Raw genomic sequence first — 16,821 nt, forward strand, 5'->3', positions numbered from 1 at the left:
ATGTTCACTGGTAAGTAGGTAGGATGCTGTTAATAGGCTGGAACCCCACAGCAGAGAGCCATCCTTCTAAGACAGTCTGCTGTGGCTCCTTCCTTCAGCATCAGGGTGGGGTTTATCTATCAGTTACATCACAGATGCCCTTTTCAGTTTGATCCTTAGGAGTATTGCCTCTCTTCCTCTTGGAATCTCTTTCTGAAGATCTGGTAGCTTGCTAAAGTCTCTGGTTTAGCAGAGAATAGCAGGTGCCTGTTCTCAAGAGTTGGAGATTGTCAAGAGTCTTGGAAACTTAAGGGAAAACTATTTCTGAGATCTTTCTCTTAGAATTTTCACAGATTTCATGTGTGTATGTGTATTTGCTGGGTAATGAATTGACTTCTGTGGTAATAATTACATCTTTCTTTGATGGAGCAGTCCTGTGATGTCTTGACTTTGTTTTGAACAGCACTGGATTTTTACCCTTCACTTGCAAAAGAAGTAGTCTTGAATCCACAGAACATGCCAAATGGAAAGCAACTAAGACCCAAAGCTCTCAGTTTGTGATTCCAAAGCAAATCCCAGGAGATACCGCTCCATCCACTGAGGATGATAAAGAAGCTCCTTCCCTTCGTTCTACAAGAGCATTATCGTCCAGGGAGGATAAGGTTGCTGCTGAAGCTGCACTTATGGTATGTGCTCAGCTTTGAGTGCCTTTGCATTTCTGAGATGTCAAGAGTGAATTAAGTCATTTCAGGAGTGGGTAGGTGGGCACATAGTATTCATGTTTTGAGAGAGACAGCTGCTGCAGTGAATAAATCCTGACTTGTGCTAGTCTAGGAGACTTAAAAGGAAACAAAGTTGTTGTTTTCTCCTAGTTTTTTTGTCTGAATTTCCTACCTAAATTGGAAGCTCAAGTGCACCCCCTTTACCATGAGGGTGGTGGAATACTGGAACAGGTTGCCCTGGGAGGTAGTTGAGGTCCCATCCTTGAAGACATTTGAGGTGGGCAGCCTGATCTAGTGGAGGATGTCCCTGCTGACTGCAGAGGGGGTTGGACTGGATAACTGTTAGAGGCTCCTTCCAACCCAGACCATTCTGTGATTCTATGATACGTATACACACCCAGGTGAGACTGTTAAGAGCAGCATTTTCTTTCTCTATTAGGCTCCAACTAACAAGCTACCTGAGGAGCCCCTCCTCTGTGATGAAGAAGAGAAGGAAGAGGAGCCAACCAGAATCTCTGAGTATTTTTTCAGTGATATCTTTATGGAAGTGGATGATTCAGAATAGCAAATTAGAATTACCAACCCTGAAACATGAGAGTATAATGCAGGAAGAAGAGAGTATTCTTTAAGAGTTCTTTTTTCTGTTATGCCACACTTGCTGTCAGCTGAGCTGTTGTTCATTAATCCCATAAAGATTCCTCTTGAAGCAACCTGGATGCTTTGAAAATGTTGACCTAACCTACACCACTACACTGATGTCACTGAACCAGGCTAGTGGCTGCTGGAGCATCATGTGTTCAGGCACCGATAATAGGGTGCATGACCCTCCTCCAGGAAGACACAGTGGGGGGAAACAAAAATGCTTAATTTTGTGACAAGTACCCCTTGAAATTTGAATGCTGTAATTTGTGGTACTAGCCATGCAAGTTCTTCTGTTTCTTTGTGTGGAGTGTGTTCTGTTAGTATGTTAGAAGGAGGAATTAAGCTTTATAGATAGTGTAATCTTCTGCAGGTCCCAGGATGCAAATCCTGGAAGTAGCCCAGTTAAGCATACGTTGCAGATGTTTTGTTAGTGTCTCCAAATTATGTATTTTGCCAAAAGTCTTCGTTTGCCTGAGATCGTGCTCTGAAAAGCCAAACAGATTTCTCCCTTAAAAAAAACAAATGTATTCAGAGCCACCAGAAAACAAGTAGAATTCATTACAGATTGTTTAATTTTCACAACTGTCCTATGGGAGTGGGATGAGCAAGTAAATGTTTCCTTAGTACAAGTGCTCATTCTGAAAACAGAGGCAGAGATACCTGCACCTAAACCCAAGGAAAATAAGTTGTATTTTATGACTAATGACTTCCCAGCCTTCCCTTTGCCAAAGTGGATTGGATTTAAGCCACAACTGTGGTCATTTTTAGGGATCTGCAGCTTAGAAGCAGTTAAGTTGTGTTGTTGTTTGGGTTTTTTGTTAAGTTTTCCTCATGTAGCATGCCTGCTGTAAAATGGTGCGGCTTTAGGTTTTCTTTTTTTACTTGAGGAGGCAACAAGGTTTCATGCAGTCGTGAAGTCAGGCGGTCAGTGAAAAGATGGAGCATTTTGAAAACTCCTTAGATTCAGGCTAAATTTTCCTACTCTTGCTTAATGCTGTTGCAGTAATACAATTAAGTTACAAGATACACAATCCTTTTGCAAAAGGAATGGTTTACTGTGAAAGTGGTGTTGGATCAAAAGGGTCTTGAGCTTTGGACAGGATAATCGTTTGCTGGCAATGTTTTCCTGGAAGCATCTAGTGAATGCTGGAATAATTGATGAAGTTTGAGAATATCTTTATTTTCAGAAGTTACCTTGGCAAGGCTTCTGGAGGAACCTTTAAAATTAAGAGCTGCTGTGAACTGCAGCCTTAAGCAGGCCTTTTGTCAATCATGTGTGGCCAGCAGCTCTTATGAGAGGAATGAAGAAGGGAGTAAGAGTCCTAACACCTTCAGTTGCCCCTCAGCCTCCCAAACCCCAATGACAACAGCTCCTGCTCACAGTATTTGTGCTTTGCCTAATCCACTTAACTTGAAATGTTTATCTCACTGTCTTAATGTAAGCATTAAGAAATAGATTGATCTATATATGAAGCTCCATGTATTGTATATCTTGTAGATACTATCTCCTCTGTGCAAGTATTTTTTTCCTGGTATGTGTGGCCTGTTGAAGTCACTTGCACTGATAGAAACTAAAAATAGACTTGTGGGGATTGGCTGTGAAGTATTTGCCCTAAGCACTTTGAGATTATAACCATTCTGCATTTCATTCAGCTGCCTACGCTTTGGCTTCCATTCTCCTTACAAGAGGCAGGGGGGGGGGAAAAACCAAACAACCCAAAATATTTCAATACTAAGATTTAAAGGTGCCTTATTTGCCATGTTAACTGGGGCTAGACATATTTTTTTCCCTCCCTACTTACTTTGTCAGAGGTTTGCCTCTTAAAGAGCACATTCATGTGCATGCAGATAAGACAACTCTGCTTTGTGTGTGGAAGTCTCATAATGATGAAGATTTTAAGATAAAAATGGGTGAAACTTCACAGCCTGATACTTTAGCACTACAACGAAGTCGTGGCACAACCCTGTTTGCTTGAAGTTGTTTGACACTCTCTTTCTACTCCTAGCTGTACTCTGTGTGTAAATTTCATTAATAAACTATTTTCCACTGCATGTGTTCACATTTCTTATTGCAGTTCCTAACTTACTACACCTATGAGCATTTAATGAAAGTGTGGGCTGAATTCATGGCTTCAGGCCTGGCTGCAGCACTAGGACACTGGCAAGCCTGCTTGTGTGTGTGAAACAGACTGAAGGCACCCCAGCCGTGTTTGGTTTTGTTCCTGCTTTAGAATACACCTTGATTTACTTGGATTTGACTTCCCCCTGTTATCTCTCTGGAAATACTAAAGCCTTGTTAAAAAAGAAGACAGAACAGGAATGCTGGAAAACACCAAAGCTTTCACAGGGAGGGAGCAAAGGAATGCAAAAAAACCCACCCAACCCTGCCACTGTTACTGCAGCACCACAGCAGTTCTCTGGTGAATGACACAGTCCCCACCTTTTAAGAAGGGCAGGGGCTGTGCTGGGTGGCACACAGACTTAATCCTGTCTGAAAAGTGAACTGTATGAGCAAAACTCTTTCAGAGGGAGTTCTTAGCATTATCCTGAATCAGAAACTGTGTGGCCAGCAGGACCAAGGCAGGGGATCATCCTCTTCTATACTCAGTACTGGTGAGGCAGCATCTCAAATACTGGCTTAGTTTTGGGGCCCTCACTCCAAAGAGGACATTGAGGTGCATACCCAGAGGAGGGCAGCAAAGCTGGTGATGAAGGGGCTGGAGCATAAGTCTTGTGAGGAGCAGCTGAGGGACCTGTGGTTATTCACTCTGGAGAAAGGGAGGCTGAAAGGGAGACCGTCTGGCTACCTGCACCCCCTCTGCAAGGAGGTTGGAGCCAGGTGGGAGTTGGTCTTGTCTTCCAGGTAACAATCCTCAAGTTGCACCAGGGGAGATTTGAGGCAGCCCCCTCTCCCCAGCACGGGCAGGAATAAAACACTCAGACAAACGGATTGCAAAAGTGATGAAAGTTTCAATAGAAAGCAGTGAATGTTACAGAGAACCCAAAGCGCAGTGACAAAGATCCCAAAGCAAACCCAGAGCCATCCCATTCCCACCTGAGGGTACACCCACGACCCCCAGGGCTCCTTCTTCCCCCTCCCTCTGCTGGGCTAGTCTCAGCTGGCCAGGCCTGAGACTGCCCATCCCCCCGTGGCCTTGGGCCTAGCCAGGCCCAAAGCCAGCAGACATCTCCCCCAGTTACCGGCTGGCGGAGGAGGAAGGAAAAAAGACAATGCTAGACCCCGCACTGGATCTTATAGTGGTGCAAAGAATCATGGTAGGAGATACACACAATTTCCTGTGTCCATCCCTCTGGGCTGGACTTCTGGACACAGGAAGTGAACACACCAGGGGGGCACCCAGCTCAAACTGCCACAGTTGGACGTGAGGCAGTTTCTTCCCTAAAAGTGTTTTCAAGGCTTGGAACAGGTAGCCCAGGGCAGTGGTGGAGTCCCCATCTCTGGAGGGCTTTTAAAGCCATGTAGAGGGGGTGCTGAGCGGGGACATGGTTTGGTGGTGACCTGGCAGCTGTGGCTTAACTCGGTGCTCTGAAAGGTCTTTCCCAACCACGAGAACTCAGCGATTCTATGATCTCGCCCCGAGGGCTGCGGGTCCTGCGTGGGACACCCAGCACTGCCGGTACACGCAACTGCTTCACCTTTTACCAGTTCACTTATCGCAGTAACGACCACGCCGGGCTGTGGGGCCGGCGGGGCCGAGGCCTCACCTCCCCGCGACTGGCACCGCTGAAGCCGGGCACGGCCTCCCCGTCCCTAGCGCCCCGGCTCTGCCCATTGGCTGCGGCGGGGGGAGTGGCGTCGGCGGCTCGGCGGCCCTGGGACGTTCGGCTGGGCTCGGCGGGGCTGCCATGCTGCTGGGCCTACGCCGGGTTCCGCGCCCGTGGCGGCGGCTGCTGCGCGGCGCCGCGCCCGCCCGCGCCTACCGCGGCGAGGCGGTGGCAGCCGTGGGGTCGCCGCCCGACGCGGCCTCCGCCATCTACCAGGTAGGCCGGGCCGGGCCGGGCCGACCCGGCTTGCTCTCCGCCGGGTGGGCCGCAAGCCGTGGAGAGGGCGAGGCTCCAGCAGGCGAGGGCCGCCCCTCCCTCCCTCCCGGGGCGGTGCGGTGCGGTGCGGTGCGAGGGCGCTGGGGGCGAGACCTGCGGGAGGCGAGGGCTGGCTCGGCCGGGGCAGGGCCTTGCCCGGGGCGCGGATAAGTGGGGGAGAACAGCCCGACTGGTAGCCGCAGCCTGCTGCGGGTCCTCTTCGTCCGGGTTGTTTGGAGGGGCGGCCGCAGGGGCGAGGCTCGGCCGGGGAGCCGAGCCGCGGGGTGGGTGGTGTGGCTGTGGGCCCGAGGCTGCCCTGCCCGACAGCATCCGCGGGAGAGCAGCAAGCAGAGCGGGGAGCGTGGGCTCGGTGTGGAAGCAGAGAGTGGCCGCTGAAGGGCTGCTGGTGTGCCCAGTCGCCGTTGGTGAGCTGCTGTGAATCATCCCGACGTCAGCCCAGCACCGGGCAGGACGCACGGGGCTGCTCCCCACCCCCTCTCGCCCGTGAAGGCCAAGTGCTGCTCGTGGTGTTCGGGCTGAGTGTGCAGGTATCGCACGAAGAAGAACATGAGTTTGTACTGATTGCTCTGCTCTGCTCTGGTGAGATCCCTCCTGGAGCACAGCGTCCCGGTCTGGAGCCTCTGTGCCAGGAAGGATCTGGAGGTGCTGGAAGGTGTCCAGAGAATGGCCACGAGGAGGAGCAGAGGGCTGGAGCTGCTCTGCTGTGAGCACAGACTGAGGGAGTTGGGGCTGTTCAGTGTGGAGAAGAGAAGGCTTCAAGGAGACCTTCTTGTGGCCTTCCAGTATCTGAAGGGGGCTACAAGGAAGCTGGGGAGGGACTTCTGAGGGTATCAGGGAGTGATAGGACTGGGGGGAATGGAGCAAAACTGGAAATGGGTAGATTGAGATGGGATGTTAGGAAGAAGTTGTTCCCCATGAGGGTGGTGAGAGCCTGGCACAGGTTGTCCAGGGAGGTGGTGGAAGCCTCCTGCCTGGAGGTGTTTGCAGCCAGGCTGGAGGTGGCTGTGAGCAACCTGCTGTGGTGTGAGGTGTCCCTGCCCATGGCAGGGGGGTTGGAACTGGATGATCCCTGAGGTCTCTTCCAGCCCTGACAATTCTGTGATTCTTTGATTTTATTTTTTGTAACCTTCCTGAGTTATTTTTAATCAGGATGCCAGCTCTGAGTGTATTTTGCTGTTGAAGAGGTGGTCAATACCATGCTAATAAAGTAGAGGCAGGCAGTGTGTAGGCTGTTTGGAGGTGGTGTCTGGTGATTTCGAAGCTGGAAATTTTGTCACTGTTGCAAATTGATTCCTGAGTTGAAGCAAATGAAACAGTTTTACACTTTTCTCCAGGATCATAGAATTGAAAGGGTTGGAAAGAACCCCAAGGATCACCCAGTTCCAACCCCCCTGCCATGGGCAGGGACACCTCACACTACAGCAAGTTTCTCACAGCCACCTCCAGCCTGGCCTTCAAAACCTCCAGGGATGAGGCTTCCACCACCTCCCTGGGCAACCTGTGCCAGGCTCTCACCACCCTCACCGAGAACAACTTCTTCCTAACATCCAATCTCAATCTACCCATTTCTAGTTCTGCTCCATTCCCCCCAGTCCTGTCCCTGCCTGACACTGTAAAAAGTCCCTCCCCAGCTTCCTTGTAGCCCCCTTCAGGAAGGCCACAATTAGGTCTCCTGGGAGCCTTCTCTTCTCCAGACTGAACAGCTCCAACTCTCTCAGTCTGCCCTCATAGGAGAGGTGCTCCAGCCCTATTGACAGAGAATCACAGAACCATGGAATCATTTAGCTTGGAAAAGATTCTTCAGATCAGTGGTACCCACCACAAACCTAACATCCCCCCAAATCCACAACTAAACCATGCCACATCTACACATCTTTTCAATCCCTCCAGGGGTGGGGAATCCACCATTTCTCTGGGCAGCCTGTTCCAGGGCTTGACAAACATTTTGGGGAATGCTGACTTTTTTCCCAAATACAGTTTAGTTTTGCAAGAATCTAAATTTTGAGACCAGAGCTGGGGGCCCAGAATGTCAGTGAATCTCCTGTATGTGTGTATATCCCAAGCACCAATACAGGCTGCGCAGCATCTGGCTTGAGAGCAGCCCTGAGGAAAAGGACTTGGCAGAAGCTCAACATGAGCCACCAGTGTGCACTTGCAGCCCACAAAGCCAAGCACATCCTGGTCTGCATCAAGAGAAGCATAGCCAGCAGGGCCAGGGAGGTGATTCTCCCCTTCTGCTCCACTCTGGTGAGACCCCACCTGGAGTACTGTGCCCAGTTCTGGAGCCTCTCTTAGAGGAAGGATCTGGAGGTGCTGGAAGGTGTCCAGAGAAGGACCACAAGGATGATCAGAGGGCTGGAGCTGCTCTGCTATGAGGACAGACTGAGGGAGTTGAGGTTGTGCAGGCTGGAGAGGAGAAGGCTCTGAGGAGACCTAATTGTGACCTTCCAGTATCTGAAGTGGGCTACAAGGAAGCTGGGGAGGGACTTTTTACAGTGTCAGGGAGTGATAGGACTGGGGGGAATGGAGCAAAACTAGAAGTGGGGAGATTGAGATGGGATGTGAGGAAGAAGTTGTTCCCCATAAGGGTGGTGAGAGCCTGGCACAGGTTGCCCAGGGAGGTGGTGGAAGCCTCCTGCCTGGAGGTGTTTGCAGCCAGGCTGGAGGTGGCTGTGAGCAACCTGCTGTAGTGTGAGGTGTCCCTGCCCATGGCAGGGGCGTTGGGAGTAGATGATCCTTGAGGTCCCTTCCAGCCCTGACAGTTCTGTGATGCTATGTGTATACACATGCCAACCTTATGCATATATTCCTGTTTTGCATACCAAAATAACCCCAAAGAGTAGTGTTTTAATAAATGTGTTTCCTCAGCCAAGCTGTCACTTAATTCACATTTGCCAGTGTGTACTTTTTCGTCTCTGGAAGCAAGGCTTGTCAAAGTAGCCTACATTGTTAGTGCTTTACTAGAAATAATTTCTGGGGAGTGGTACAAATGCAGGACAGGTTTTGCAGTCATTAAGAGCTGAAGTCTGTGCTGTCAGACCCTTAACCACCTGAAATAGAAGTCATGCAGGGAATAACAGTGCAAACACAAGGAGGTGTAATGAAGGTCTTGCCTTCCTTAGCTGATGTTTGCCTTTCTAGCTGTGGGTTCAGCTGGACAGGCTGGCCTTCATCATGTCAACTGTCTTTCAAACCAGACAGGTAAAAGCATAATTGAGAAATGAGTGAGTAAGTTCTGGAAAATAAAGGAACATTTGTGTGAGGTGGCCAGGGATTAGCTCTTACACCTGCTTTGCTTGTGTAGCAGCAATTGACTTAGCCTTGTGCATTAGCTGTAGGATTAGCCTGTAGGTTTTTAAAGTTACAGAATGGTTTGGATTGGAAGGGATCATAAAAATCATCCAGTTCCAGCCCCCTGGCCATGGGCAGGAACACCTTTTACTAGAGCATGTTGCATGTGGCCTCATCCAATCTGGCTTTGAACAATTCCAGGCTTAGAGCCTCCACAAGTTGTCTAGGCAACCTGTTCCAGTGCCTCACCACCTCCATGGGGAAGAATTTCATCCTAATCACAGAATGGTTTGGCTTGGAAGGGACCTTAAAAGTTCATCTTATCCAACCCCCCAGCAGTCAGCAGGGACATCTACAACTAGAGCCCCAACCAACCTGTCCTGGAGTATCTCTAGGGATGGGGTTTCTTATGTCCCCATATATAAACATCACTTTGGCTGTGGGTGGACCATAAACTGCATTTTGGCCTAATCTAGATCTGTCTGCTTGTAGTTTGAGGCTATTGCTCACCATTTGCCTCTTGAGTGTCCTTTAAAGCTGGTAGAAGCCCTCATATCAACAGTAGAACTTCATAGACCTTAGTGCTGCTGGGGCCAGACACCAGAAAGAGCCTTCATCACTTCACTAGCCTTTTGTGTCATTAATTAATGAAGAGCCCACAGAGACTTGTTAGACCTAGCACTTGTGGATCTGAGAGGAGCTGCTTCTGTGTGCATTCAAAACCTACAGTGAGACTTCAGGGCAATTTTTGGTTTTGGTAATACTTTGTAAGATACAATGACACCATGTTCTGGTTAAAGGCCTGGGGAAAAAAAAGGGTAGAAATTAAGTGAATAAAAGCAACTCAGATATTTGATTGCAGTATTTTGTGTATCTTAGCTAAAGAGTCTTCACAGCTTTCCATGTAGAATAGCTGAAGTAGCTACAGGGAGTTGTTGATTCAGAATCTAATAGAGAAGCTTTGGGTTGTGATTGTTGTGTCCCTTTTCATTTCCTCTGCCATTTTTAGCTGCCTCTTTTTCAGTTGTTGTTGGTTTGGGTTTTGGTTGGTTGGTTGGTTGTGGCTTTTTTGTTTGCTTTGTTTGGGGTTTTGGTTTGTGGTTATGTTTTGTTTGTTGAAGGTGAATTAGACTAGAATAGAATTAACCAGGTTGGAAGAGACTTCAGAGATCATCAAGTCCAACCTGTCACCCAACACCACCTGATCAACTAAACCATGGCGCTAAGTGCCCCATCCAGGCTCCTCTTAAACACCTCCAGTGATGGTGACTCCACCACCTCCCTGGGCAGCACATCCCAATGGCCAGTCTCTCTTTCTGTGAAGAACTTCTTCCTAACATCCAGCCTAAACCTCCCCTGGCACAGCTTGAGACTGTGTCCTCTTGTTCTGGTGCTGGCTGCCCAGGAGAAGAGACCAACCCCCACCTGGCTACAATCTCCCTTCAGGGAGTTGTAGACAGCCATAGGGTCTGCCCTGAGCCTCCTCTTCTGCAGGCTAAGCAACCCCAGCTCCCTCAGCCTCTCCTCACAGGGCTGTTCTCCAACCCCCCACCTCCTCACCCCCCAGCTTTGTTGCCCTTCTCTGGACACCATCCAGCAACTCAATATCTTTCCTAAACTGAGGGGCCCAGAACTGGATGAGTTTGTAGCAGGGGAGCAAACTCCTTAGACAGTCTTCCAGTGCAGCTAACACAGTTTGGATCCAAGGTGCCTGTGTTCTTACTTTCTTCCTGCTTTGCATCTCAGTGCCCTTCAGTGCCTAAGAGCTGAACAAACTTTAACTGCAGCACTTGTTGCTTTTAGAGGAAAAACCTTAATTCAGAGTGCTCAGGTTCAAATGCAGAGTCACCAGGTTGGTTTTTTTTCCTGTCACAGTAGACTCTTAACATCTAGATGAAAATTAGATGAGGCTGTGTGATTTATTTTTTTCTAATGCAGCAGTCATTATGTTCTTTTGTCAAAGATTTCAGGGAGGTAATGTCTGGAAAAAAAAAAAAAAAGAAGCCAAATTAAGCTTGACTAATACCTTTTCATTCCTTAGAAATGATAAAACAACCTGATGTAATGAGCACACAGAGTTTTGGATGATGCTGGTAGCAGTGGTGAGCTCAGTACTGGTTGTTCATATTCAAAACCAAGAGGTTTTGGGTGTTTGTTTGTTTGTTTGTTTTTCCTAAGAGAAATATTGGCAAGGAGACCAAACCTTTTGGCTTTTAAAAGCTTTCTCTTTACACTCTACCTAAACAACAGGGTGCTTAGCAAATTCTGTTGGGTCTGGGCCTTTTCATCTTTCAGGACAAGAGACACAGCAGCACTCAATTGGAATCCACATGATGGGGGTTTTGTTTTTAAATTAGATGAAAACCCACACCAACCTAATGACACCACCACCACAAAACAAAAAGAAGAGAACTTGAGAAATAGCACTTCAGCTCTGAAACTGCTAATTCTGCTTTGGTGCATTAAATTTGGCTCTAATGTTTTTGCAGCCTTAATGCACTTCAGAGTTTTTGTGAGGCACGTTTATGAAATGCTTTGGGGATGCCTTAGGAAAGCCAACACAGAGGTAGAAATTGTTGCTTTAAAGACAGTGCCCAGCCAGTGTTTAGTAAGTGAAAAATGAGATTTGGAAGATAAATAAATCTTGCACTTTCTGGGTTTCTCTGTTGGGAAGTAGTGGTGTCCCTCTTGATTGAGCTGTGCTGTTTTGCTTCCCCTCCTAGGAAAACTATGAGCGAATGAAAGCTCTGGTGACTGAACTCCAAAAGCAAGCAGAAAAAATCAGATTGGGTAAGTATGATGGTCTGGGTTGTAGAGCACTGGTTTAAATTGGTCCAAACCCCAGTTTTATTACAATCATAGAATTGTTACAGCTGGAAGGGATCACAAAGATCAGCCAGTTCCAACGCCCCTGCCATGGGCAGGGACACCTCACACTACAGCAGGTTACTCACAGCCACCTCCAGCCTGGCTGCAAAAACCTCCAGGGAGGAGGCTTCCACCCCCTCCCTGGGCAACCTGTGCCAGGCTCTCACCACCCTCACGGGGAACAACTTCTTCCTCACATCCCATCTCAGTCTCCCCACTTCTAGTTTTGCTCCATTCCCGCCAGTCCTATCACTCCCTGACACTGTAAAAAGTCCCTCCCCAGCTTTCTTGTAGCCCACTTCAGATACTGGAAGGCCACAATTAGGTCTCCTGGGAGCCTTCTCTTCTCCAGACTGAGCAGCCCCAACTCCCTCAGTCTGTCCTCACAGCAGAGCAGTTCCAGCCCTCTTCTCCTCCTTGTGGCCCTTTTCTGGACACCTTCCAGCACCTCCAGATCCTTCCTCTAAGAGAGGCTCCAGAACTGGGCACAGTACTCCAGGTGGGGTCTCACCAGAGCAGAGCAGAGGGGGAGAATCACCTCCCTTTGCCCTACTGGCTATGCTTCTCTTGCTGCAGCCCAGGATGCGATTGGCTTTGTGGGCTGCAAGTGCTCACTGCTGGCTCCTGTTGAGCTTCTCATCCCCCAGCACCCCCCAAGGCCTTTTCTTCAGGGCTGCTCTTAAGCCAGTTGCTGCCCAGCCTGTGTTGGTGCCTTGGGTATTCTTGGTTTGGGGTTTTTCTTTGTCTGTCTCTTTGTTTGTTTGTCTCCCTATAGCTCTATATGTTTATTCATCAGTTTGTTCAAATACAGCAAATTCAGATTGTTCAGCCAGGAGAAGAGAAGCTTCTGAGGAGACCTTCTAGCAGCCTTCCAGTGTTTGAAGGGGGCTACAAGAGAGCTGGAGAGGAACCTTTTACAAAGGCATGGAGTGACAGGACAAGGGATGGTGGCTTCAAACTGGATGGAGCTGGATTTAGATTAGACATTAAGAAGAAATCCTTCCCCACGAGGATGGTGAGACACTGAAACAGATTGCCTAGAGAAGCTGTGGAGGCTGCAGTCCTGGAAAGGTTCAAGATGGGGCCTTGAGCAACATGGTCTGGTAGGAGGTATTCCTGCCCATGGCAGGGAGGGTTGGAATTGGATTGTTTTTAATGTCCTTTCCAACCCAAACCATTCTATTATTCTGTGACACATTCGCTGGATTTTAGTGGTCACACTGGCACTTCAGCTCACCTCTCTAGATCTATTTTTAACATCTTCTGTCATGTGCAAACCTTAAAAGGTTCCAAGCTTACTTGGTTCAGAATTCAGGGTGGTTTTTTTTTTTAAGAAACTCAGGCTAGCTGTGACGAATATCCATAGCATTAGCACCTCCTTGTCTCTCACACCAGAGTGTGTTAACCTTTGTGTGTGTGTGTGTGTCTGTGTGCCAGCTGAATGTCAGAGCAATTTCCTAATGCAGGCAAATCTATAAACTACTGGAAGCAGACATTAATGAAAGCAAGGCTGGTTTAGTCAAAGAGAAAATGAATTCCATTGCCACAGAGGCAGGAAGCGAGGAAGTAGGCAGTGAAAAATGTGTATTTTGAGTCAGTTTTTAATCTGGTAAAGTCTTGGTAATCAATGGAGTGTATGTTTCTAATGGCAATACTTTTTAATGTAGGTAAGATCATTAATAATAGGCTTTTAGTGATACACTTGGCACTTCACCTGATTCCTTTCTTCACCCATTGCTCCCTGCTCTTACAACAAAGTGGTTTGGCAAATGTGCTCCTGCTCAAGTTGCATTGTTGGCCTCCTCACGTGCAAGGAGGGTTTTCACAGACTTGCAGGCAAACAGAAGTAAGCCTGTAACAGTTTAAAAGCCTGAAACACTGTGTTTCATCATCCTGACTTGTAAGACTACCTGAACTAATTACAGTGGAGTATAATTGATGTGGATGGTAAAATGAAAATGGTTTATTAACGCTTAACTGCGCTGCCAGCCGTTGAGCACGCAGCTTTAATTCTCCTCTTCTTGTGTCCATCATGATATTGTTTGTCTCTTTTCTCTGTTCTTCACACAGTGCAGTTTCCTTCACAGCTTTGGAATGGAGGACAGTTAAGATGCTGTGTTTAGTGTTTTTTATAATGTGCTTCATCAGGGGACACTTGATCCCTGCATTTGTTCCTCTAAGGAGAGGCTGACGCAGGGGGGTTGGACTAGGTGATCTTTTGAGGTCCCTTCCAACCCCTAACACACTGTGATTCTGTGAAAACCACAGAAAACCCCATATCCGGTGCACAAAGGGCACTCTCAGCAGGTTTGCTGATGGTACAGAACTGTGAGCAGTGGCTGACACCCCTCAGGCTGTGCTGCCAGTCAGTGAGACCTGGACAGGCTGAGAGCTGGGAGAGAGGAACCTCATGAAGTTCAACCAGGGCAGGGTAGGGTCCTGCACCTGGGGAGGAGTAACTGCCTGCATCAGTAAAGGTGAGGGGTTGACCTGCTGGAAAGCAGCTTTGTGGAGAAGGACCTGGGAGTGCTGGTGGATAACAAGTTCCCCATTGAGCCAGCAATGTGCCCTTGTGGCCAAGAAGGCAAATGGTGGCCTGGGGTGTATTAAGAAAAGTGTGGCCAGCACAGTGAGGGAGGATCTCCTCCCTTCCTATTTTACCCTAGTGAGACCTCATCTGAAGTGTTGTGTCTAGTTCTGGGCTTCCAGGTTCAAGAGAAACAAGGGACTGCTGGTGAGAGTCTAAAGGAGGCTACAGAGATGCTGAAGAGCCTGGAGCATCTTTGTGAGGTGGAAAGGCTGAGAGCCCCTGGGGCTGTTGAGCCTGGAGAAGAGCAACCCCAGAGGGGATCTGAGCAATGCTCAGCAATATCTACAGGCTGGGGCCAGACTCTTTTCAGTGGTGCCCAGTGAAAGGCACACACAAGTGGCAGTGGGCACATACTGGAACCCAGGAGGTTCCATCTGAAACAGGAGTTAAAACTTCTTTGGTGTGAGGGTGCTGGAGCCTGGAAGAGGTTGCTCAGAGAGGTTGTGGAGTTTTCTTCTCTGGAGAGATTCCAAACTCACCAGGACATTGTGATGCTGGGCAAGCTGCTTTGGCCTGTCCTGATAGGGCAGTTGGGTTGGATGATCTCTAGAGGTCCCTTCCCACCTCTACTATTCTGTGATACCAAAAGATTTGGATGACTCCAGGCAGACAATGGCTTGCCCCACATCAGCCAAGCAGGTTATTTTGTTGGAGAAGGCAGTCAGGTTTGTCAAGCAGGATCTCTAACCTTGGTGAGTCCATGTGCTGGCTTTTCCCAACCACCTGCTTCGTCTGACTTGTAATAGCCCCCTGAGAGGATTCATTCCATAACTCTCCCAGGGAGTGAAGTAATACCAGTGGGGCTGTAATTTCTTAGGTGTGGGGGGGTCATGATGGGGGATGTGGAAAACTTGGATGAGAGTGTTGGCTCTGTTGGTGGACATGAGAGGTTATTTCTTAGTAGACTTGAACAGAAAGAATTACAGGATTCAAGCTCAGACCTAGTGAACAGACTGAATCAGGAATAAATTGTGGGCTTTCTGGCATGCCCAGCAGGTAGGAAATGATGGACATAATGATCAAGGAAGGAGATGAGAGAAAGGGCTTGAAAGGTAGGCTTAAAAGCTCTGTTTCAGTGATGCTTAGCTGACAAAGAAGTCTTGAATCCTCATAAGAAATGTTAGCAAAACAGCAGCTTCTTTACTTTGGACAAGGGAGCCCATTGCAGAGTGATGAGGTGGATCAGTGGTCTGTCTGCATAGAGAGACAGTGTTTGTATAAGCTGTGACAGAGAGGCTGAGGTGTGTCAACAAATCTTAAGTATTGAATGACAGAAAGCTCCAGAGAGCAGAATATGATTTAGGATGACCTCAAGTAAAGAGTTGAAATGAAGCAAAGATAAACTTGATATTAGATGCTGTGTGTCTGAGCTCTGCTTACTCTTTTGGAGTGATCTAAAGAAGTGAATCCAGATTGAGTTGAGTCTTTCAAGGTTGGATTCAGCAGAGCTGTTTTGAACCAATTCTGGGGACTAGTATTTCTTTTTCTTTTTTCCCCTTGCTGTTGTGCTTTTGCCTGTGCATTTGTGTTTTCATCCCTTCTGTTCATTGCCTAGCAGTGGGGGAAAGGCTCAGGCAATTGTATTTATTAGAATCTTTACATCAGGACTAACTGTTGAATGGGGAGGAGGGAAAGGAGGGGCAGTTCTGGAGCCCCTATTACAAGAGGGATCTGGAGGTGCTGGAGTGTGTCCAGAGAAGGGCCATGAGGATGAGCAGAGGGCTGGAGCACCTCTCCTATGAGGACAGACTGAAGGAGTTTGGGCTGTTCAGCCTGGAGAAGAGAAGGCTCTGAGGAGACCTCATTGTGGCCTTCCAGTATCTGAAGGGGGCTACAAGAAAGCTGGGGAGGGACTTTTGAGGGTGTCAGGGAGGGATAGGACTAGGGGGAATGGAATGAAGCTGGAGGTGGGGAGATTCAGGCTGGAGGTGAGGAGGAAGTTCTTTACCATGAGAGTGGTGAAGCCCTGGAATGGGTTGTCCAGGGAGGTGGTTGAGGCTCCATCCCTGGAGGTGTTTAAGGCCAGGCTGGATGAGGCTCTGGCCAACCTGATCTAGTGTGAGGTGTCCCTGCCCAAGGCAGGGGGGTGGAACTAGATGATCCTTGTGGTCTCTTCCAACCCTGACTGATTCTGTGGTACTATGAAATGGAGCAGATTCTGGAAAGGATTTTTATCTGCATGCTACATCTGTTTGAAGTGGGAACCATTATGCATTATATTAAGATCCATACTTCAAAAACCTGAGAACTCTGTTTCAGTGCTTTCCTTCTGAGTTTTAAAACAAGTGGTGATTTATCTACCTCTGTCTGTAGTAAACCTTAACAATGTACTGTTGTGTCCCAGGAGGTGGAGAAAAAGCTCGTAAGCTTCATACATCCAGGGGAAAGATGTTGCCCAGAGAGAGGATTGACAGACTCATTGATCCTGGGTAGGTAGTGGGTTTTGGTTTTGTTTCTTCTTTTTTTTTTGTAAAGGAAAAGGTTTTCTTTTGCAGATAAGTACTGACAGAAGATTGTTTTTGTCTTTGGTTTCCATAAATGCTGCCAAATAACACAGCTGAGATCTTACAGAAGTGTTGTGTTTAAAGTACTCATTTCTGGTAAAAAGAACCAAACAAAAAGCCACAAACCAAACAACTAATTTTTGACATGTTAAACTTTTTACTG

The 16,821-nt window shown here is 48.1% G+C and overlaps 1 protein-coding gene across 1 annotated transcript in view; it reads left to right on the forward strand.

The window, feature by feature from the left end:
- Nucleotides 1-5,189: 5,189 nt before the first annotated feature.
- Nucleotides 5,190-16,821, forward strand: part of MCCC2 (methylcrotonyl-CoA carboxylase subunit 2) — a 61,238-nt gene continuing 49,606 nt past the window's right edge. Inside the window, exons 1-3 of the mRNA XM_054178771.1 lie at nucleotides 5,190-5,345; nucleotides 11,420-11,486; nucleotides 16,499-16,583. Of these exons, the coding sequence (XP_054034746.1) occupies nucleotides 5,211-5,345; nucleotides 11,420-11,486; nucleotides 16,499-16,583 (287 nt within the window). The 5' untranslated portion in view covers nucleotides 5,190-5,210. The remainder of the gene's footprint in view (nucleotides 5,346-11,419; nucleotides 11,487-16,498; nucleotides 16,584-16,821) is intronic.

Source organism: Dryobates pubescens, chromosome Z, assembly GCF_014839835.1.
Source record: "Dryobates pubescens isolate bDryPub1 chromosome Z, bDryPub1.pri, whole genome shotgun sequence".
NCBI classification, from domain to species: Eukaryota; Metazoa; Chordata; class Aves; order Piciformes; family Picidae; genus Dryobates; species Dryobates pubescens.